The sequence below is a fragment of the Lissotriton vulgaris genome, chromosome 1_2 (assembly GCF_964263255.1).
Source record: "Lissotriton vulgaris chromosome 1_2, aLisVul1.2, whole genome shotgun sequence".
Classification (NCBI taxonomy): Eukaryota; Metazoa; Chordata; class Amphibia; order Caudata; family Salamandridae; genus Lissotriton; species Lissotriton vulgaris.
The window spans coordinates 198,630,006-198,654,921 of record NC_141686.1 but is presented as its reverse complement, the minus strand read 5'-3'; the positions used below and the strand labels follow the sequence as shown (position 1 = coordinate 198,654,921).

Below are 24,916 nucleotides of genomic sequence, written 5' to 3'. Positions count from 1 at the left end.
ATGTATGTATCTATGTAGTGGTATTTATACTGTACAAACCTAGCTATTACACTTCAGAGACTGTACATTATGTGAAGGGTTGGGGGATGATTTTAGATCATGTAAATCAAGCATGGATTAGACAACCACATTTTACATACATCTAGGCACCAGGAGATTAATTGATCTGCCCATTATCACACAATGATGGGTTTAGCATGAAGGCCAGCACAGCATTTAAACCTAGCTCCCCACGTTCCAGCGTCAGCTTCTAGAATCGTATATTCTGGTAAAAAAAAAAAGATAATGCACGCCTGATGACCAGTGAAAAATAGAACCATTTACTAAATAAGGCAAATAATATTGTGCTGGCCTAGATATAAGCCGGCGTAAAAATGTAAAAAACGTGTTAGCTACTGAGCATTAAATAAATATTAGTGGAGGTGGGAATGCAGTTATCAGTTGGACAATCTGCACAGTTGTGGTCTATATTATAGTGCAACACATATATGTCTAAGAAATACACAACTTTTTAAAAAAATTTACAAAGATTTATCTTGAGAACTTGAACATATCCCAGAGAACTCTGAAGACATAAAAGTTAAGGCTTACATTTACTAAGGTGTGTGTCAGTACAGTGCATAGGTTAGTATATATTCTCTCACCATTGTAAACACTGTGTTGTGCCTCTCAAGCAACTGAACAAACCTTTGTATATGTGGGCATAAGAGTTTGTTAGTCAATATGTAGGAAATAAATGGCGTGACATTTGTCTTTGTAGAGCAGTTTATGATAGAGTGTTGGCATATGAGTCAATAACAGTGTTGGAATTTTCTTTAGGAGGCAGCCCAATGTCCAGATAGATAACAGGTACCTACTCACTTATTGCCAATGAATATAGCCTTCCTCTTTGATGGCTACAGAAAGAGGAGGCTGCACTTTTCTAGTACATTGTTTGTTAGAAGGATGTTCTATTGTACTCAGTATTCAGTGTGGATGAGATGATAGTTGCAAATGTTTACATACTTAGTACTTTCTGTGCTTGCTTTTTGGAGAAAGTAGTCTGTACTGCCTATGCTTTCATTTTATGATGTTGTCGTGATGTGGGTGTCGTACAAAGACCCAGAACAATTTTTGGAAGGTTTACTCTCTATTAATAAAATGAGTGAGTACCAAATGTCAGTCTCATTTTTTCTTTCTAGGTCTGCAGCAGTGCCTAAATGATGTGATTATGAGCATTGCTGAATTTAAAGGGTTGAAGGTGGCAAGTGAACCAGGAGTCCTGTTTGTCAGGCAAATGCATTTAGGAGTGTGTGAGAAGAGTTCAAATGTGAACTTGGAAGAGGAGTCATCTGCCCAAACCAGCAGTCAACTCAAAGCAAGGTGAGTGTTTCATGACAACAACACACACTAGGTAAAGAATTTCACATCAATTTAAGTAATCAATTCCAGTGCTAACACTGAGAGCAAAACAGCCATATTTAGGTCCTGACATCTTTTACACTATTTCTTTCGATGATCCACTTCTGGGTTATACATTATAGAGAAAGGCACACTCCTAAAACTTGAGCAATTGATGAGTGCCCTATGACTGATGGCACCCAATTCTAAACCAAAGGATTTCCAAAATGATGTCACTCTGCAGAAATAGTAACTTGTTGTTTACTTAGTGCCTCATATCACTGTTTTTCTAGTCTCCTAACACTATAAATTACTGGTCTTACTACTATCAATTCCAATGGTCTGCTCAAGTGGTCGTCCTGGGAAGCTTGGAATTTTAAATAAGTCTTGCTGAAATTCACACATGGTTAAAAAACAAGAACTTGAGTTTGTGTGACTTAGGATTGGCAGCTCATGATGGTGTTGGTCAGCTTTACTGTATTTTCTGCAGGTGTGTGTCTGCAGCCCTGATCATATAAAACTTTTACATGAAGACACCTGATCCACAGTGCCTGTTTATAAGATGCTGTATGATGACTGCCCCTATATTAACTCCCCTATATTAACTCTTCATGTTGGGTGTGCACAGGGCTGCAACCTTTTATCCAATTCTAGTCTGTTCTTCACAATAAAGCACAGGGTTTTCTGATTGGCCTCTGGATGCTTGTTAACTATGCGCTTCATGAGACTCCTTCAAGCTGAGGTCTATACTCTCAAGCTCTGTCCAATGCATTTATCCACCAGAGCAAACTCTCCCTCCTGAATAACTATGTTCTACTGTCTGAGCTCTACTTCCTGAGCCCTTTGCCCCTCTTTGAAGATTTTGTTTAAAAGGTACCTATGATTTCCCTCTATCCCAGGGACAAAAGCCATCACCACTGCTCTTGTTTGATTAGAAGTCACAGAACTTCTACTTTGTGTTTCACTCTGGAATCATCTCCTTAGATGGGTAGTGCACACTACTGTTGTTGAAGGGATCCTGCTCATACACAGAACTGTGCACAGAGACCCAGGACCTCAGTGAATAGTGGTGGACCAAAAAACTCACCTCAGTACCTAGAACACCTAACCGACTAGCATCAGTGTCTCATTAGCTCTTCGTCCTATAGCAAAGGTACTAATGATTAGACAACCCAGAACATACAACTTAGGATTCTCTCAGGAATTGTTGAAATCATCACCTTGGAGGCTTCTGCACACACTGTCCAGACAGAGATCGTGGTGTAACACTAGGAATGTCGAAAACAAGGTTTTCTCATGTGAAGAAAAGTCAAGCAGTCTAACTTACAATAACCGATACATGCAGTGTTGTGTGCAAAAGCTGCAAACTGGCAAAATGGCGTTTAAACGACTAAAAGGCTAGGCTAACATAGCAATGTGTGCACGCAAGGCACTGCCTTCACTACACCCTCCCTTGATCGGAACACGCACAAGAAAGGAGGCAATTTTAGGAACGCAGAGTTCAAGTTCGAGTGAGACAGAATCAAGTTAAAAAATTTGTCAAAATGTATATTTGTAAGTAATAAGTTCAGAATAGTAAAGCAAATTGAAAAAATCAAAAAGGGGGCTTTAGTTACCCAACCATAAAAGGGAAAAAAATTGTTCGAGCATAAGCCGCGTTGAAGATGGACAGATGCCAACTCAATTCAACAGTGTGTATGAACAGTAAGTTACATCTGCCTCCAAGGGAAGGTTGTTGTTATCATCCGAAAACATTTCAGCTATCCAATCGTATACCATGAAGGAAAACACATGTTCTTTGACAGCCGGAGCTTTTAGCACAATCAGAGGACAACTCAGGTGTTCTATGAGATAACTGAGTGCCAGAAATTCATGTGCGGCTGTCCATGTGTCCCAATTGCCGAGAACTCCATGTGCAGCTGCCCAGGCCATTATTCGGATAGTAGAACAATTGAACTCATGAGCCCATTCAAAATGGAAATCCAGGAAATGAAAAACAGGTTGCACGCTTGTAAAGTAGGAGATCGGGAAGGACAAGCCATATGCTACACTCAAAGTGGCTAGAGGTAGCATCCATAGTATTGAAGCATCCGGTTTGCAAAGCCGGAGCAGGCGGGGCATGTTGTCTTGTGACACAGGGTGTACAGCCATTTTTGAGCAGGCAAATTGAAAGCAGCACACCAGCAACCAAGTAATGGTAAGCCGCCGAAGAGGCCGGAAAAAAATAGAATGAAAAAATGCTGGTATCACCCCAAATATAGTTTGGAATTAAGTCACAAGGCCAGGGCTTACTACTTTAAAAAAATGTGCCAAACCCGTGGTCGAGGAGACATTGAATATTGTGTGAATCAAAGCACCGAAATGAAGCGGGAGATCAGACTTTAAAAGAGCATGCACCTCAGTGCGGGTGTTTGCCACTTCAAGGACAAATGTTTCGCGTGATGAAGTAAGGGCAACCTCTTTTTGTGACAATAGAGCCCTTATTCTACTCATCTTGTTGAACTCTGCTTTCAACGTTGGAATGGAAGGCCAGATGGATACATCGAACTTCCCATGCAGAGGGTGAAACAGCACATTCTTACAGCAGACTACACATTTGGAGACGGTCACAATGTACGGAATCCCTGCCAGCATACCACAGCAGTCTTCATTGTTTAAAAGTAAATAGCTAATGTTTGCAAGCAACGTGAAAGTTGGTGTAATAGCTGGGACTGGACTACCTTTTAAAATGCAGGCTAAATTCAGAGCCTGCGTGTTAGAAGAGCCGTGCAATTGCACGCTTTTTCACACTAGTGAGTGATCAGGCGTAGAAGTGCAGTCTTCACCTTTTAAATAAACTTCTTTACCCTCCCTCAGGCATCTATAAGTAAATGGTAGAGACCAAACTTCATGGAGATATGCTCTACCCAATGGTTCATATCTGCCTATGGCATAATGCTTCATGCGCAAACTGAATTTAAATAGGGGAAAAGGAAGCGTTATTAACCAATAAATGAGCCATAGAGCTGAATTACTTTCGGCTACAGAAAAAGCCAAAGGTTCTAACTTTTCAATGTGCAAGAGGGAATTTGCAACACCCTTTATTGACATAAATTGCTGTTTTCAGTCAAATTAAACGGCAAAAATAAAGAGGACGTGTTCATGTAGTTCCATGGAACTTTACCAGCTTTTAAGGTTTGCAAAGTCCAAGCAAACTGTATAATAGAACACAATTGATTTTGACCATGGTACAAAACAGACACTTCATCCTGAACAATATTAACAACAGATGAAACAATTTTGTCTAATGTATAAATTCGGGAAGACAGAGTATTAATACTATTATCAACCACTGCAAGAACTTTTTCAAAGTTGGCTTGATCTATAGCACGTAGTCTAGAAGAAGCTTCAATTCGAAACAGTTTCGAAACTTCATTGTAAATAGCATATACCCATCTTTTTGATCTGCCTCGAACAAGGCCTTTAACAAATTCATTTACATCAACATCGTCAGACAATTTGGATAAATGTAGTTTAACTGACGCTAAAGTGGAATGTTTAAGACAGTTCTGACATAACTTGCTGACGGAATAGGTAACAACAGAATGGGCGGTTTCAAAACAGGGATCTACCCTAACCTGTGTATAGCCAGGGGCCAGACCCAGAAAACGGTGTTGGCATGAAGCTGCACTTTTTTGCCATAACAACTAACACTCGGGATCCAAGCTGGAAATATTAAAGGAGGAATTTGCTAACGGGGACTGCAAATCAGCAATGGACATATCTGTGTGGTTGTACTATGTAGGGTATTCTCCCAAATTAGGAATGGAACAAGCATTTACGTTTTTGAGAAGTGGCCAATCCAAAGCAAGTAGCTTGAGAAATAGTCGAGTTCAAAAACAACATATGGTTCGGGATGAGACATGCACGACTCAAAATTTCAGTGCCCTGTACTTGCCAACTTTTAGAACCCCAAACAGATTTAAGATCAATAGTATCTTTCCACACCTCATAGCCCCCTACAGCCAAATGATCAATAAAGGACTTCGAATACAATACTTTTGTGTAGGTGAGTCTAACTTTGGAAGAGGACTCAGCAGTCATCTTAAAATAAAATGCTTCAGGATTAGATTTATTAAAATCAGTAAAATAAGTAAACTTTTTCAAAAGAGTTTTCGAGCTGCCCTCAATTGGTGCTGGACAATGTTCCCATTGTGTATAATTGAATACATTTCTGAAAGTGTTAGACTTATGCAAAAAATAATTTCCATAGTGTTAGTAGCAGTATGAGTGTGCATAATTAGCCGAGTCTAAGTACAAATCTTCAGCATCAAAGGCAGCATAATATTTCAAATCATAAAAAGGAGCCTCTACAGCCTGGACATCCCAATCATCAGAGCGTATGTTCTGTTTTACAACATCCCCCATTAAAACATGAAGTACATTGGGGACATTAATAACCTCTGTGGGACCATGTATCTGAAATTTGACAGCATCGCTAAAAAATCCCATCAAACACAGGCCAAGCTGTAATGTTAATAAAAGTCTGGTCCCTTTTCATGATGTGTGATGAGGAGTAGGGAGCCAAAGTTCCATCAATTAGTCAAATTTTAGATCGTTCTTTAACATTATGTCCATTTACTAGCCCAAAAAATACAATTACAAACCTAATAGACATGAATCTAAAAATAAAAACAAGCACCAGCCAAATGTAAGTCCATGGGGGTATCAAAAAATGTTTCTTAAACCATATTGCAAAAATAGAAACTTTTGAGGGGGACTTAAAAGTCTCAGAGTCAGTGTCAAATGAAAAACTTGACTGGTTAACAGCATCTGTGAGTACACCAGGCAACAACACATCTGTGGGGTATGTATACTCAGTTTCATCAAGAGTATCACCAATTCAATAAAGGATTAGTAACCATAGACATCTCGATGGCAACGTCAGGCCTGTTCGTATTTGCTGGAGCCAAAACAAAATTTCACAGCATTGCTGGACAAGAGACGGCTGGAGTCATACTAAGAAGAATCGGCTACTCGCTGTAATTTGACATTGTCAATTGAGATGTACCTGTTTTCCTTGCCCCCAGCAAGTGGAGGTAAAATGACTGTTCTTGTACCCTGCACAGGAACTGGTGCACGATATGAGGGGCCGAACTCCTTCTTGTTCTCCACCTTCTCACGGACCAGGTCACCGACTTGGGGTAGCCAGCCAACTACCAGTATCTGAAGCGCAGCATCAGTTGTGGAGGGCAAATGTTCCTTTGCAAGACTGTCACAGGTCTTTTGAAGGTTCTGTAATACAGCAGAATGATCATCTATGTCAAAAGGTGTGGCAGATGCCGCCATGTCTCGACCCTCAAGGTCCGGGACAAAGATTTTGATGGCAAAGAGCATTTCATATGGAGTCCGCCCACACAGAGACCTTCCAGGGAGATTATTAAATGCATGTTGAATGTTATACAGATGGGCCAGCCAGTTCCTGCCAGTAACTTAAACACTAGCTGTCAAAGATTGCTTTTAGTCACGGTTCATCTGCTACACAACTGAATTGTCCGCAGGCCTGTGTGGAGACGTATATTTGACCTGGGCCCCCAATGATCCCATGGCATCCTTGTACGCCTTAGAGGCGAACGCTGGACCCTGGCCCGAATGAAGGGTACCACATGCAAAAATTCCCACAAAGAAACGCAAATCCCTGATGACAGTTCGGGCATCAGCACTTCTTTGTGGCCAGACCCAAAGAAAGCGTGTGCACGGATCCACTGCAACTAAGATGTACTTATACGCAGTATCTGAGGAGAAAGGACCACAGTGATCTAAATAAACACACCTAAGTGGTTTATTAGAAATGTGTCTGGGGTGCGCGTGCAGCAGTTGAAGGCTTAATCTGCTGGAAAATGTTACAATAAAGAACATAGTCACGCATCTGTTTGTACAATCCGCGCCACCAGAAGTGCTGTTGTAAGAGAGATACAGTCGCTGACACGCCAGCATGCGCTGAGGCCAGGCCCTCGTGAGCCCCCGTTATCAAGGTATGTCTGCTGTCCGCGTTGGGAATCAATCTGTCACCAACGTCATTAATCCTCACATAGGGAACTTTATCAGGATTTAAATGATAAAAGTATTCAGAAGGGAAACCTCTAAGGTAAATACCTCCCTTCTCTTTTGCAGCAATAGCTGTCAAGATGCCATTATCAATCTTACTTTTGGAACATGTAACTGCTGCTATTACATATGTCGCAACTCCTGTCTTGGCTGCTTCATCAGCAAGACTGTTACCAACAGCGTGTACCCCCATGCATTGGTGACAAGAGTATAAATTACAAACAAGAGTGGCAGCGTTCTTTAAGCTCTGCCACTCAAACCCACAGAATTTTGTGTTTGATAGTGCTACCTTTGGAATCACGAAATTAATTCTGAGTCCAAAAGAATACGTTTTTATTGTAAGACTGTACACAGTGGTCAGAGTCACTTACAACAAGAGTAGTCACACAAGGGTCAGCGTACTCCAATGCAAGCACCAGAGTGCGCAGATCTGCCAATTGGGCAGTACAGTCCCCTAATGACTGTGTATGCAGGACATTGGACTTGAATTCTCCATTCACCATCGTACCAACCACTATTGTGCAGGCCGCCGAATAAGCATGCTTTGACCCCGTCCCGGTTGCGCCGAACTGTCAGTGTAAATGATACAATGGAAATCCTCAAGCGGGCGCAAGGACAAACGAGCTGGATGAACAAATCCATACTACAAGTAGTCCTGAGTGTGCAAAGTGGAATCAAAGACAAACGTGACATCTGGAGATGTCAAGGATGTTGCCTATTGTATCCAATGAGGATGCAAAGCTTTTGGATTTGGTACACTGGCTTCTGTCACTGCCTCTAGGGCAGGATACGTTGTAAATACCAACATGCGTATCTCCTGTGACAGCGCTCTCTCTTTAAGAATCACCATCTGCATCGCAGTTAAAACTTTCTCGACACTGGAAAATCGCATTTCAGTCTAAGTGTACAAATGTGACTTGTAAGCTATAGGGACTGTGTCACCCTCATTAAAAGTCAGGTACGTGAAACCCACGGCACCAGGCACAATTCCTTATTACCAGGATGGGGTGGTTGTCACGAGTCAGTAAGTATTTAGATTCAAGAACATCAGACTGCAAAGATTGCAATATTGCAGAATGTTCAGGCAGCCAGCAAGATTTGGTGAAAGTAGGTTGTACCAATAAATAAAGCGGCTTGATATGCTGGGCATAATCAGGAATGTAAGTACACTCAAAAAGTTCAAAAAACCCAGTACAGATTGTATTTTTTTCAGAGTCATAGGAGTGCGCAACTGTGTGCATTTCTCCAAGAAGTGAGGTGCTAAACCTTACATTGTTTTGTTAACCTTGGAGGCTTCTGCACACAGTGTACAGACAGAGATCGTGGTGTAAGTCTAGGGACATCGAAAACAAGGTTTTCTCATGTGAAGAAAAGTCAAGCAGTCTAACTTCCAGTTACAGATACATGCAGTATCGTGTGCAAAAGCTGCAAAGTGGCAAAATGGCTTTTAAACGATTAAAAGGCAAGGCTAACATAGCAATGTGTGCACTCAAGGCCCTGCCTTTACTACACTGTCAACTAAAACAAAAGTTGTCCATGCACTACTCCCCATAATCTCTATGCTCCATCAACACCTTTCTAGCTCTCAGCTTGCAGTCACAACTATGGATACAGCTTGCAATGTTCATACCCTAGCAGTTCGCTCACAGCAATCCCTGTCCTTACTGGCCTTAGATCTACTCTTCATACTACTGTCCTCCTTAGTCTTACAAACCTCAAAGCCAGCTGAACAAATTTATACCAACTCACAAAAAGCATGCTCCCTGAGTAAAGATCTAGCTTTACGCCAGATTTGGTATAATTCTCTCAAACAGTTTTTTCTAAAATGCTTGCTAAAATAAATGCCTAAGGAATGTATTTATTACCTACTGGCGGTCGCCAGTAGGTAGTTATAGTTAGGACCTATTTTCCATAGGAAATCCGAAACATTCTATTTGGAATACCTTTGGCTCCGGTTGACAACTCTGTGCGAAATTTTAAAAACTGGTGGGCCCTCCGGTCCGCTACCATCCTGTAAGTCTTGGGGTGATTCGTGAAGCATGTGCTGAGAAAAAAGGGGGTCCCAAAACGTGTTTTCCCCATGAAGTTTTCCATAGGTACCGTTCATCGCGGCTACAGCCCAAATGGCTGAACGGAATTACAACAAATTTGGCAAAGTTGTAGTCCCTAGTTAAGACTTGTGCCTTTTGCTTATATGGTGTAAATCTGTTCAGTAGTTCCTGACAAATTTACAATTAAAAGTACATATATCTATGGCTTCGGTCGATGCGCGAATTATAAGCGCACCGTCCCGATCATGCGCTGCATGCTAATTGGCTGTCAAGTGGTTGTCACCATTTAAAACCAGGAAGTGTTGGCAGCCATTTTGTGCCTCGGTAGAAGCGAGGGTCTAGAAATTAGTGGAACAAGTGCTCAAAATGTATAAAGGGGCAGGTAAGAAATATTTTGACCCTCTAGACCTGCTCTGGTGGTCCCACAGGAGGAGAAATGTGTGCGGGGTGCATGGATCTGCCGTAAAAAAAATAAAAATGAAGCACAGGCTCTTGTGCTTGTTTAAAAATTAGCTACCTGGGTTGGTCAAATCTCGGGGTCTAAAATATTACATTTGATGGTGGTCCAGAGGGGCTGTAGTATGCTGCTCAGCCAGGATGTGTGTAGTTTAGAATGTTGAATACTACAGGGGCCCTGTAGCCCGGGACTTCCATTCCTCGGTGCTGCAAAAATAACTGGGTGAGGGAGCTCAAAGGTCCGTCTAAGCCCCGGGGATTACCACCCTCCGGGGCTTTTTGTATTTTGGGAGGGGGGCCGCATGGTCTCCATTCTGAAGCAGTGGAAAGGCTTGGGGAACACCCCCCCACAGGAGCGGGACACTGCTGTTTGCTATGGCAGGGCAGGAGTGGAAGTTCTTGCTGAGTCATAGCAAACTTGAGGGCATAAAAACAATTGCCATTTCACCGAAATTTTTAGAAAAAAGCCAAAAATGCGGTGAAAATTATATCACCCTATTTACTAGGTGACGCAAAGATGCATTAATGCTTATTAGCAGGCAGTTTGCTAAGGGGTCACCTCGTATCTCCAATGAGTTGTAATGTAGGTGTTCTCAGTGGGAAGGTAGGTGTTTCTATGAGAATATGAATAAGGAAGAGGAAAGTATGACAACAGCGTTGTATTTACAAGGCGGCCCTTGATTTGAGGACCAATAGGGATCCTAATGTGTTCTGAAGTAGACCTAAACATGTTTAATATGCGAGGTGGATTGATATGTTAAGTGCACAGTCTTATATTAACATGGTTTTCAGTTGCGAACAAGAATTCTTGCCGTATTTCTCGTGATATTGTGGGCATATTTACAAGGACAGTGTTAAAATTATCGTCGCTCTAGCGTTAGGAAAGTGTCATTAAATTTGTTTTGGTTTCCTGGAAGCGTAAGTAGAGTGGGCTGGACTAACGTATGCCAGTGCTGTGCGAGGCTGTGAACCACCATTCCCTGAGCTATGGGCGTAGCTCTGTCGTGAGCTATTTGAGAAATCAACTGATTCGGTTGTCCATGTTGTAGTGCTGACGTCACCATGGTCTTAAATTCATATGTGTCATTATATCTGTAAAGTACCACAGCATGACCAACATGGGAGGTACGGGGTATCACTGAACCTATATTCATCCATAGTTGCACACAAAATATGGTGAACATGACGTATTTCTGCGAATATGAATGTTTGTTGTACATTCAGTGGAGTGTTGCAGCTGGTGTAATACAGGGCTATGAAAGCTTTAGGATGTAGTTTTTGGCACATGAAAGGCAGCTAATATATATACTTATGTGGTCATTCAGGTATGCTGTTGAACTTGGTGCTGGAAATCAGTGTTCGAGCCTTTGAGTCGTGTCCACATCCTGTTATTGAAGAGAAAGAACGTAACCTGCGCCTGCCTGAAAATGTACTGTAAAAACGGTGCACATGTAAATTGCTGATATAGTTGTAGGTCGACTTTGCGCTATATAAACATGCACACACTCCCTTTTTTCTCCACAAACACTATTCTCTATTCAAATCTTTTTTAAAGTGTTGCCCCAAATACCTATTAATATAAGAGGGCATAATTTACTTCCAGATAAAGTAGAATAGAAGTGCTACTACAAACACTCTCTCACTACTTCATCTTTCTTTTTAGTTTTTTGTACATTTCTTTTCAATTACTCTTCATGAAAACATTAACAATAATATTTTTTTACATGTTTACTGCTTTCAGCGATAAACCTGCAGTTCTTCATAAGTGAAAATAGGTCACAATACTACACAATATACATACTGATAAACCCATTTTCACTCTCGAAGAAAAAGAGAATTACTTGATCATTTTGCTTTGGTTTGTACATATTTCAAACCTTATTTTTTCTGCGTCTCTGTAGTATTTTCAATTCGCGACGATAATACATGCACTTTTCTTACATCATTTCATTTCTAAAGAACAATTATATTTTTACACACTACATTTAGAAATTATAATGATATACTTGCAGTAGAAGAATTTATAAAGCATAAACATATACTATTAACTTACCTCTCTTTAAAATTCTTTCCTCCTTCCGTCGACATACATCCAACTCCTCTGGAGGGAGCATAATGTTTCATATATTACAATATATACATTATCTTTATGTTCCCTCTGAGGAAATGGACGACAAACTGAAGATGAATCCGACGATCTTAAATTTTATGTTGCTCGTAGTTTGGTCACCTGTAATTAAATCACAGAAACAAAAGTAATCATCCTACGGGTGTGGTTTATATACGTTTTGGTTATTGAAGTCACTATGGAACCAATTTAGTGCTCCTCCCATTTTTTTGTCACGTTTTTCAGTTGACATGTGCTCACATTTAAACTGTTTAACTTCCGCACGTGGTTTTGTAAAAGTGAAAGTTGTTAAACAGTTTTACTCTCGTTTTATATCCTCATACATATTTGCTCTTTCTTTTTCATTTAATTCTTTCTCTCTTTTATTATACGAGTATTAAAATAAATATCTTTGTATTCATTTTTTAAAACAAGTATATTTATTGGTTACTGTGTGCATTTTCTGTCCACAATTTTAATACACTTCCCCATCCAAAACCCCTATTATCCTTATTTTAAAAAAAAGGTGCTATTCGTGTTTTTTAATTTATTCGATTATTAAAATAAATACATTATTGTTGATATGCGAGTTCCTTTCCTTATACACAGTTGATTGTCACATCTGTCAACATCTGGAGGTAACTGGTGGGCTAGTTGGACCACAGGGACCCACAGAATTGAGGAGGAATTAAGGGCCCGATTCACAGAACTGACTTAAGACAAAATCCTAAACTTACTACTTCTGGTATTCACAAAAGGCATTTAGTAGTAGTAAAGTTAGAATTTTGTCTTAAGTCTGTCTTAAGTTTGTCTTAAGTCAATTTTAAGACAAAATCATAACTTTACTACTACTAAATGCCTTCTGTGAATACCAAAAATAGTAAGTTTAGGATTTTGTCTTAAGTTAGTTCTGTGAATCTGGCCCTAATTCTCGAACTTAAAATGCACCACAGGGCATGTTTGCAGACATGTCACCTCAGGCCACGTCCCCTTCATTTACCACTGTACCCCGTTGCGGGTTTTAAGTTGGGGAATTAATTCTATTTCAATACTGAGGGTCCCTGAGGGCCAACTAGCCCAATAGGTATATCTAGTATGTGCCAGGGAGCTGCTCTGCAGATAGGTGTTCAGAGGCCATGTCCCTTTTTACACCTCTCTGCAACACAGCTCTATGGCGCTTATTGGAGGTACCTGGTGGGTTAATTTGACTCTAGGGACCCTCTGAAATCAGCCCAACTACGAATTCTGATGCACTCACCTGTTATCAGGAGATACCTCAGTGCTGCATCTTTGAGCCCAGTACTGATCCTGAAAAGTAATTCTAACCATACTTACCAGTAACTTGAATTTCCTTCCAAGGGCTAACAATGACTGGTTTCACTTGGAAATTCTTCTAAGAGTGGAGTTTTCAAACTTTGAAAAATAATTCACCTAAAATCATTCAAACTACAAATTCCGATGTACTCACCTGTTATCAGTAGAGAACCCAGTGCTGCATCTTTTAGCCCTGCACTGACCCTGAAAAGTAATTCTAAGCGTACCTACCAGTAACTTGTATTTCTTTCCATAGGAATCCATTGTCTGGTTTTCACAAGAAAAGTTTCTAAGCGTCGATTTTCACAAACTACAAATATTCCTTAAAAATCGCCTGTATAACTTAAACACATTCCTTAACGATTTACAGGAGATGCACCAGTGCTAGATCCAGGATCCACCACTGAGTCAGAAAAAGTAACAATAACACTACTTACTTGCTAAGTGAATTTCCTCCCATAGGACAACATTGGTGATTCTATGTGAAAAAATGTTTCTAAGTGTCGACTTTTAAAATGCAATAACATTCCTTAAAAATCACTACTGTAACCAAAACGATTTTACTCAACTGTTTACGGGCGATGTCCCAGGACTGAATCTAGAATCCAGTCCTGTGGTTACAAAAGAAATCCATAAAGTAACTAATTGCATTTAACTAGAAATTCCCATTGAGCTCAATGTTGCATTGTGTTTGAAATTGTGTTGCCCATTGCAACAACTGTAACTACTTTACTTAAAAGTCTATTGCCTATTTGCAAAGTATTTAAACTAAAGTAATTCATTTTGAGAAAGTATATTTTGTAATGGAATGTATAATAGAATTATAATGTAATTTAAAAAATGAAATATCTAAAAATAATTTGCTTAAAAAAGTGTAGTAATCAGTATAAAAAAATAAATATAACAAATAATACATTTTTTTTAATTTAAACTTTATTGTTTAGGTAATTAAAACCATAACAAATTTCCTTTACAATACTCTTCCAGGGATTAAAAGTAAGATCTCATAGAGTAAAATCAACTAAACGTTAAATTACAATGTAGTAAAATCCTAATAATACATCTCCGAAAAGAAAACTAAAATCAGTATAAAATGACAAAAAGACAAAATATTTAGTCCAGATATTAGATTGCTTTCAGGCGTTTTTCAAAGGTCAGCAAGAACTTTACCATCTTACAGTTTATTTGAGGGGACGTTGAGTCCAAACCACCTATAACTGCAGTCCTGCAAGTGCGTGGTCTCTTAACCAAAAAGATGTTCTTTTAAAAGAACCTTCGCTCCGTATTCAGTGACTTGCAGTGGCATATAATGTGAATTAAATATTCTTTTGTGTTACCACAGAGGCGACATGTAACAGAATCAGTGTGCTTCCAGCCAGGCTCGTCGGCCAAAGTTGGAAATTTGCCGAATCTCAAGGCCATCAGCCTTTTTTTGATGAAGACGGAGTTTGTCGTATCCAAGTATGCCGCTGGAGTAAGTGATTTGTAACTATTGATCACAGTCCAAGAATGAGAACGATGAGAGAAAATTTCTTTGTCCGTGATCAATGAGTGAAATTTCGCGGCTTTATTTAAGGCCTGTTTGAATGACATAAATGGCAAGTTTTTATCCCAGAGCTTGGCAGTGCATGTTAACTCCAAAGCGCTAGAGAGGAGTTTATTTGCCTCTGATTTTTTTTGAGTTTCTAGTTCGTGTCATAAAAATGTGTTCAGAATATTATCGTTGGCTTTCTTCTTGATCTGATACCACACCTTAATGCACGAGTAAAGTCGACCCAATGATTCGTTCTTTAAACCAAATTCCAGGCGCATTTGCGCGGGTGAAGCTGAGTTGGGGAGAAGTAAGACCTTTTTGTAGATTTTAGTAATTAGATTATTTAAAAGAACAGAATCCTTGCCATGCATTGCTACGCTGGCATAAGCTAGGGTAGGCAAGGCTTTGTTAGCAATCACAGTTAGTAATGGTTTTAACGATGAACCTTCCAATTTAGTTGCCAAGGTACTGAGTGCAAATATTAAGGCTCCTGCTCTGTGTATCAAATAATTTTTCTGGTCTTTTAAGGAAAGCTTATCATCGATATAATACCCCAGGTATTTATAACTTTCAACCCTTTCCAGCTGTTTTCCTTCTAGCCAGATATTGTGGTTTGTTGTGCGATGATTGGTAATTAGCATTGTTATGGATTTGGATGAATTTAGAACCAGCTTGTTTGCTGACAGGAAAGCTGAAAGTACTGTTAGCAGCCCAGATAAACTGACTTTTGTAAGACTCATGAGCACGATGTCATCAGCATATGCTAGGTGTGTCAGTTGTTGGTTGCCTAATTTTGGACAGTGAGAGTTACAGGAATTTAGCTTGCCAGAGAGGTCCGAAATGAATAAATTGAACACATGAGGAGCCAGGAAGCAACCCTGTTTTAATCCAATTGTTGTATACACCTTTCTTGATAAATGGAATCCATCCCCTAGTTTAATCTGCGTCCAGGTATCTGTATAGAATAACAACAGGCCCCTTAATATACTCTATGGTATCGTCTAAGCTCTTAATGTAGCCCACAATAAATTCCGGTCCACACTATCAAAGGCCACTTGCAAGTCTATAAAACACAAGTTCAAGTCCTGATTGGTGCGCTTACATTTTTCGGCTATCATTGTGATGGCTAAAATGTTCGATATTGTTCCGATCCCTTCTCTAAACCCGGTTTGGTTGACTGGGATCAGATCTCTTTCCCTGACTTGAGGAGGTCTGGGTTTTAGGTGTCGATCTTTGGTAAACGCTATGAGGATTTTCTGCATGGCCTTGAACTCCTATTACTGAGGCTGCTTGAGATGAGGGAGCAGACGTTACTCTTTCTCCTTCTTCAATGAGAGGAGCCGTTTGTAAGTGATTGAATATATCATCTGGTGGCCTGTTATTACCTGCTGAGTAATTTGCAGCTAGCGGATTAAGTAATTTTGATTTCCTCATTAAACTGGTTGCTTGTGTATGACCCTCCATGATGTCATTAACCCTGGGTGGAACAATGTCTTGAGGTGGCGTGCTTTGTTGATTAACTTTTAACTGCATGATCTCCTCAAGGTGAGGGTCGTTGTCTTTTTCATACTTTGCAGTTTTTTTAGGGTTTTTGTCTACACCGATTGTGGGTGAAGTGTTCCTCTTTGGCTCTGCATCATGCAGATGTTTTGCCATAAGCAGATGGCTAGTCACACATCCTGTTAGTTGGGGGCTCTTAAGAGCCTTTTTTGTCACATTAATTGCTATGGTGGACTTTACGTCTCGTTCTGTTACAGCCGAACATGTTTCCCCAGTATGATCCTCTTTTGTCATGTTTGCATTTGAATTTGAAAAAATGGGGTATGTTCTAAAAGCAGACTGTAAGCCTGCTTCACAATTTTTTGTTCCTCGCTTTACGTTCTTTTTTCCTTTCTCTTTGTTAGAATTTGCTTTATTGGTTCTGAGATAATTGCCTCACTCGTGACTTTTTCAGTGGTATCATCACTTATTGTATTATTGCCGGGCCTAGGGGTTTCAGCTTTATTAACGTCCCCAATGGAGGACTTATTATCAACTGGTGATTGACGATCTTTTTTGAGTTTGCCTGGTCGATCGGACTCTATGTCTGGATGAATAAGGCATTTGTTTAAGGTGAGTATCTTTTCGAGAACAATTGGTAGTGAACTCAATTTATCAAGAACTGGGCCACAAGTACATGTGGTTTGTGGTTGAAGAGTATTGGCTTGTGCTCTGATGATTAAATTATTCAAATTGTCCAGTTTTGTATTTATCCCGGCTACATAAGATGCAATTCATTAGATCGATTTGAATGTCCAGTTTATCAGATTGCATTATTAGTGTAGTCGTGGATGTTTGGAGTGCTTGTAGTAGGGGAGCAACAAAATCTAGAGACCCTACTTCCTTGTTGAAATTAGTATTGGCCTCACTGTTTGCTGATTTCTTATACCTCTCTTTTGTGGATAAAGAGTGGGCTTCGGTGTGGCCTTTTGACCTATGTTGATTCTCGATATGGCCCGAGCTCACCGATTGTTGTTCCATTTTCAACTACTACTTCTGCCTCCTCATGTACTGAATTTATATCAGTCAATAAATCATTCTCTTTGCCGTTGTCTATTGAATCGCTTGGGTTTGGCCAGAAATGGGAAAGCTCATTGAGGCTCGACTGCAAAGCTTGTATTGAATTATGTTGAGATTTCCTCATTACCTCCGCACTTGTAACTGGATCTATTGTATTTATGGGAACCATTTGTGGTGTAGTAGTGGTATTAAGATCATCCATGGCTGAATGTACCATTGCTGTTATAATTGCACTGCCTTTGGCCTCTGATGGATTTTTTTATGGTCTGAAATTTCCGATTGTTCCGGTCCGTTAGAAAGGTGCGGTTTTCGCTGAATTGAAGATTTAGTTTGCCTCCCTGGAGAGAATGTATGAATATCATCATTTGATACTAAGTTCTTTACAGGGGCAATAGGGGTCGACAATCCCACAACATCCCCTGTTGACGAGAACAATGCTGACCCAGGGTCCTTCAAAAATTGAAATTGCAAACTCATTGCAGGATTTTTGCTTGATGCTGATTTTTCAAATAAGGAAGCAATTGGTGAAATTAATGGGTTTTTTTATGAGTTGCTTGCCTTGTTAGCATTGGTTTTATCAAGTCTACTTCGTTTGGTCGATCCCCTCAGGGCTGTTGGCTTTTCTCCAGGAGCTTTCCTCACTTTACCTGATCTCATGGTTGATCCAGGCTCAACTCGACTTGTGCACCAGGTGAGCCGATGAACTGACGTTATTTATGGAGCGACACAGTATCCTCAGTGCTGTAATACCGCTGTATCGACAGCAGTGTCTGCTCCCTCTCTGCCCGTGGTTCTCCGGCCGAGTGGAAGGCTCTTTTTTGGAACTCTTACTCCTCCTTGACTCTTAAACTGACCCTTATCTGATGCCTAGGACCGGAGCTGGTGCTGGTGCTGGTACCAGGGCTAGGGCTAGGGATCGGTAGGCGAGAGCGCACCCAGTTGGTTGCTTACGGGGGGAATACTGCTTCTCTCCTGAGTATTCTTGTCGTCACCCCCGTATCCTCGGTCTCACCAAGGTGTATAATGGCAGCACAGATCCGGCTGACTATTGATGAATCCTGCTATTAAGTCCTCTGTCAACACACTATTATCTATTAGTCTACTAGCCGGGTGCTCTGCTCATCATTTCATTACCATCTCCCTTTTTCTGTTTTTTGGTTTCATATTTTATTTATTGAGCCCTGCTTTTATATTCTGTCATTTGCGCATACCTGCACTGTAATTGTGTAGCTCACCTCTGCTTTAGCGGCTCCTTCCCTGGTGCACTCGATCTTTCGACGCCATTTTGGGGGTAGAAAGGGTCGTCTCTCGGGCGCCATTTTGGGGCGCGTTCTAGTGCTCCGGTGGGCATGATTGAACCCTATTTAAGATGCTTATTACAGGTGGGACAGCCTGGACAAGGAACCATTTGACTTTGCTGAGCGCATCAGGTCATTCGCGCTCCTAGCTTATATCATTCAGGAGACTCTCTGTGATTTTAATACCATCTCCCTTTTTTTTGTATTTTGGTTTCATATTTTATTTATTGACCCCTGTTTTTATATTCTGTCATTTGTGCATACCTGCACTGTAATTGTGTAGCTCACTGCTGCTTTAGCGGGTCCTTTCCTGGTGCACTCGATCTTTCGACGCCATTTTGGGGGTAGAAAGGGTCGTCTTTCGGGCAGCATTTTGGGGAGCGTTCTAGTGCTCTGGTGGCCACGATTGAACCCTATTTAAGACGCTTATTACAGGTGGGACAGCCTGGACAAGGAACCATTTGACTTTGCTGAGCGCATCAGGTCATTCGCACTCCTAGCTTATATCATTCAGGAGACTCTCGGTGATTTTAATACCATCTCCCTTTTTTTTGTATTTTGGTTTCATATTTTATTTATTGACCCCTGTTTTTATATTCTGTCATTTGCGCATACCTGCACTGTAATTGTGTAGCTCACCGCTGCTTTAGCAGGTCCTTCCCTGGTGCACTCAATCTTTCAACGCCATTTTGGGGGTAGAAAGGGTCGTCTTTCGGGCAACCGTTTTGGCGAGCGTGGCCATGATTGAACCCTATTTAAACCAATCATGCCAGTGCGCAGTGATTGCGCGCAGTGGGCGCGCCGTAATGGAAGCGCTATGTGCTAGGGATGCTGTAACTCATGAGCTTGTAGGAGGTATGTATTCTAGGAAGGAGTTACTTATGATTCGTCATTCATCCCCACTTTGTGGCCATGCTTCTCTTGATCCTCTTTGTGGCCCTTTTCAGTGTACATGTGGCAAACTAGCGCTTCCGCCTTCTGCCCCTATCGCTGCCTTGACAGAGTCTCTTCCTGTCTTACTTCCATCTACTGAGTCTTTGGCCCCTCGAGATCAAAAAATCTGGCATCTTAATGTTAGATCTCTGGTCAAACATTACTCGGTCATTTACGATCTTTTATCTGAAGAGACCCCGGATATTTTTCTCATGACTGAAACATGGTTGCATGATGAAGCTACGACAGTATTGAACCTTGCACTACCTCCCGAATATTCCATCTATACTAATAATCGTGACTCAAGGGGCGGGGGTATTGCTTTCGTAGTTAAATCATGCTATCCCTGTATCTGGAAGAACTTGGACTTAGATGGATGTGAAAGTACACATTTTTGTATTACGATCAGTCATCATTTTACTTTCTCTGGACTTCTGATCTACAGACCCCCCAGGCAATGATAATACCTTTAGAAAGGCTCTTCCAGACATTGTGAGCTCTCTTGCGATGGGCACTGCAAATTTCAGCGTTGTTGGTGATCTTAATATGCATTTTGATCTTTCTCATATACGAGCCATTAGTAGTACTCTTGCAGATTTGGAGGCGCTGCAGCTTAATCAGGTGGTTCCCCACCCTTCGCATGTGGGTGGACATATTCTGGATCCCATATTTACCAGCATGACTGCGGCTAAGGTCTTGCCGCCGAAGCCGGTAGCATGAACCGATCACTTTCTGGTGGAACTCCATCTTATGATTAAAGATCTTCCTTTTAAACCCTTAGACAGAGTTGCTTTTAAACATCCTTGGAAGAAATTGAAGCTAGATGACTTCCATCGATTGCTTAATGGTTACCCTCTTGGCCCATTTAATGATGTTGAGTCGGGTTATGATCTTTTCTGTGATTGGTTCTCTCGAGCATTGGACTCTCTGATTCCTGCGGCATGGAGTAAGTGTCGCCCCTTAGAACCCAGCCCTTGGTATGACAGTTCTCTTTTGCTTTTAAAAAAGCGTGTAAACAAGCAGAAAGAGACTGGCGTAAGACCTATGAGGCTGGTAAAAACATATTACTTGACTAAAGTCAAAAGCTATCATAGAGCCGTATGTAGGGCCCGGGCAGCTTATTACTCCCAAGAGTTCAAAAGTAGCTCCAATCCTTCGAAGCTGATTTTCAAGGTTCTAAAAGACCTAACTGCAAAAAGAGCCCTAGCCGCTGAGATTTGTTCTTTGTCCCACTGTAAAGATCTGGCTACCTTCTTCCTAGAAAAGATATATACTATCTACTGTTCTTTTTCTAGCACCAGTTCTTTGAATGAAGACCAGAGGCCTAATCCTATTACTAACTTGGTCTTACTTCCTGATATCTTGGAGGAAGAGTTAGATAAACTAGCGGTCAAAGTTAAATCCGGGTCTCCTGCAGACCCACTTAGACCAGCACAGTTTAAAGAGTCGTCTACAATATGTCTCCCTTCTGTACGTCAACTTATCAATCTATCATTTTCCTCAGGCATAGTACCTCTTAAGTGGAAACAAGCTTATGTTACCCCTATTCTGAAGAAACCTGCATTAGATCCTCTCAAGCTAGAGAATTATCGACCTATCTCCCTTCTCCCATGGGCCGCGAAGGATGCCAAGGCCCATGCTAATGGTATTCTGTCTAACCATCTGCAGACTGCCAAGATTCTGGACTCCTCCCAGAATGGATTCCGTGCGGGACATAGCACTGAGACTGCCCTTCTCTCTATGACGGAACATCTACGTCTCATGCTGGATTATGGTCAAACTGCGTCGCTGGTGTTACTTGACCTCAGTGCAGCGTTCGACACTGTCTCCCATGCGATACTACTACAGCGACTGGGAGAAGCAGGTGTCTCGGATGTAGCATTAGATTGGTTTTGATCATTTCTGACAGGTCGTACTTTTAGGGTTGTTACACCGCCCTTTGAGTCTAAACCCCATGCTATTGAACAGGGAGTACCTCAGGGTTCGGCACTTAGCCCCACGCTGTTTAATCCCTGTGTGCAGCCGCTAGCTGCAGTCGCCAAGCATTGGGACTTGACTATGGTCTCTTACGCTGACGACAAGCAGTTGGCGGTTGCACTTAGCGGGGACTCCGACCTAGAGGCTTCCAGGTTTCGAGATGGGCTGACAGCAGTGGCTGGTTGGATGAATGCTAATTGTTTACAACTCAATGCAAAAAAAACAGAGGTCTTAATCGTTTATTTATTTATTTATTTATTTTACATATTTGTAGAGCGCTCTGATACCCGTCGGCAAACATAGCAACCTCTGGGGCGATAAGTGGTGTCCCTCAGAATTAGGTCCAACTCCCACTCCGGCATCTGAGGTTAAAAACTTGGGGGGGTGGCTAGACCCCGCCCTCAGTTTTTCCGGTCATACAAAAAGAGTGGCTGCCACCTGCTTCGGGATTTTACGTGGACTCAGGCCAATTTTGAAATTCTTTGATGCCCCCACCAGGCAGTTGATAATTCAGGCCACTATCCTGTCACGGCTTGACTACGCCAGCTCGCTCCTGCTGGGGGCTAATCAGGCGGAAGTTATTCGGATGCAGCGTATACAGAACGCTGCAGCCAGAGCCTTGGTAGGCTTACCCAGGTTCTGCTCAGTCAAGGAAACCATTCGGAAACTCCACTGGCTACCTATGACACAAAGGATTGAATTTAAGGCATTATGTCTTTCCTTTAAAATTCTTAAATGTTCTTCTCCCCAGATTCTTGAGCATCTCCTCATGCCTTATGTTCCCTCTTGGAACCTGAGGTCATTGGGACAAAATCTAGCCATAGTCCCACGATTTAAACGCTGCAGGGCGGGAAGGCGTTCCTTCCGCGTTTTGGCGGCAAAGCTTTGGAACTCACTCCCTGCCCACATTCGTGCTCTGGATGAGCTGCTTGCATTTAGGAGGGCTATTAAAACATTTCTTTTCCCTCCTGTTTTCCAATCACTGTCTTACTGCTAATTCATCCTCTCCGCTTGTTTTCCTGGTTGTGTTCCTTCATTCAGATAAAGCGCTGGGACGCCCTTTTGCTGGGGCAGCCGTGCGCCCTAAAAGTTGAATTAACATAAGATAACATCAGTAGTTATAATATAACATATATTGTGCTGATACTTTTCTTCATTCGCTCCGATGGCTCAGCCAAGACTAATTCCTCTTACCAGAATGCCGCTTGCTGCTGCAGCTGCCCGCTGGAGACCGTAGCGGGCCACCCCCGCAGGAAACCTTGTAGGCGCCAGGAAACGCTGAGAGACGCTGACTGGGTTCCGTCGGATCTCCACAACGTACCTCGGTCCTCGGCTCTCCCCTTAAGGTCTCCTCAGTCCTCAGGCTTCCGACCCTTAGGCGGTACCGCGCCTGGTCGCGGAGGGGGCCCGGTCCGACCTGATCAGGCCGGGAGGAATCCTTTTAATCCCTTTTAAATCTTTAATGGCACGCAAGCTTTTCTGGCAAGCACTGCAGAGAATGGCGGCTGGCGTTCTACTCTGCCTCTGCCTCGTTGTCTGTTTGTTTGTTGCTCTCTGCAGCTCTCTGCCGTTCACCTCCAGCACCGTTTAAAAATTGTCATTTAAAAAACCTTTTTAAATTCACTGAAAAAACAAAGGTTTTAGGAGTGTTATAGTGAGCTGGACTTTTCACTCGTACAAAACCATTGAAATTCCTTCGTTATAGATGGTTCTGCTAACGATAATCCACTACTAATGATGTCACACATTACATCATTCATGATATGGTCAGTGACATCACTGATGACATCCCTGATTACATCTCAAATTACATCACTGATGACATCACTGATGACATCATCCACGTGACAATTAGATACACCTAATCATACACTAGTATAACCTTTCATCACTCGCTGTAAAATAAAGCGTACCATATTTCGATCCATTGACACAGCAATACAAGTATCTAAAAACCAACTCAGTGATTCCTATATCAACACACACATCTAATCAGTTTCCTATAGATTCACTCGTACATGCTAACAAAGATCAATAGAACACTATCAAATATACTTATACACCTACATCGACAGAACACACCAGCACATATTCACCTATGCAGTTGTCCTACTCACTTTTGCAAACAACATATCATATTTACATTTACTCAGCTACACACTTATACAAATAGCACTTTATGTATTCCTATAGATAGTAACTCATACTTAGTGTGTTATGAAATCACTAATTCAAGTATACAGTTATCTATACATTCACTCATGCAATCAATGAGGCTTATGTATACTTATTGATATACAACTGTCACATACACTGCCTTTTATTTTTCTAGTTTATTGGACATGTAGCATTGAGAGATATTTTTGCTCATCACCACACCCATAAAGATATTCACTCACCCAAACAACTGTTTCCACATGCAGTCTTAACCTCATATACCCACTGAATCAACAATTCACACATCTTTGGGCAGTCACACACACCCCCCGAACCACACACACATTCACTCACCCATACAAATACTCAGTTAACTAATCTATATCTAATATAAACTTTCACATATCTAGTAACCAACTGTTGCAGCAGGTTACACAACAACTGACAAAGTTATACAGATATTCACACAGTTTAGTCACTAGACAATATATTTAGTGAGAAACTATAAATTAGTCAAGTAAACAGTCAATCACACTGCTACTAAATCCTCCATTCAGATATTTATATTTATGTATCCACTCATTCTTCCATGCAGATTGCTATATATATCAGACATATTTAAATAACGAATCAAACTACTTTCACTGGATAATGTCATCAGTGATGTCCTCAGTGATGTCATTTGAGATGTCATCAATGATGTCATCAGTGATGTCACTGACCTTGTCATGAATGATGTAATATGTGACATCATCAGCAGTGGATTGTGGGCGCGCGTGGTATAGTTAGCAGAACTAACATAACAAAGGAATTTCAATGGTTTTGTATGGGAGAAATGTCCAGCAAACTATAACACCCCTAAAACCTATGGTTTTTTCAGTGAATATATATAATATATACACACACACACACACACACGCACACACACATATATATATAGTAGGTAGTTATAGTTAGGATTGATTTCCATAGGAAATCCGCAACATTGTATTGGGAATAACTTTGGCACCGGTGGAGGAATCTGCCTGTAATTTTCCTTAAATTTGCCTCGCTGCGCACCGCT

General features: G+C 41.2%; 1 protein-coding gene across 1 annotated transcript in view; it reads left to right on the top strand.

The window, feature by feature from the left end:
- LOC147734916 (glycine N-acyltransferase-like) overlaps positions 1 to 24,916 on the top strand; it is a 280,998-nt gene that overhangs the window by 123,692 nt on the left and 132,390 nt on the right. The window contains exon 5 of the mRNA XM_086953683.1: positions 1,182 to 1,362. Within this exon, the coding sequence (XP_086809809.1) occupies positions 1,182 to 1,362 (181 nt within the window). The remainder of the gene's footprint in view (positions 1 to 1,181; positions 1,363 to 24,916) is intronic.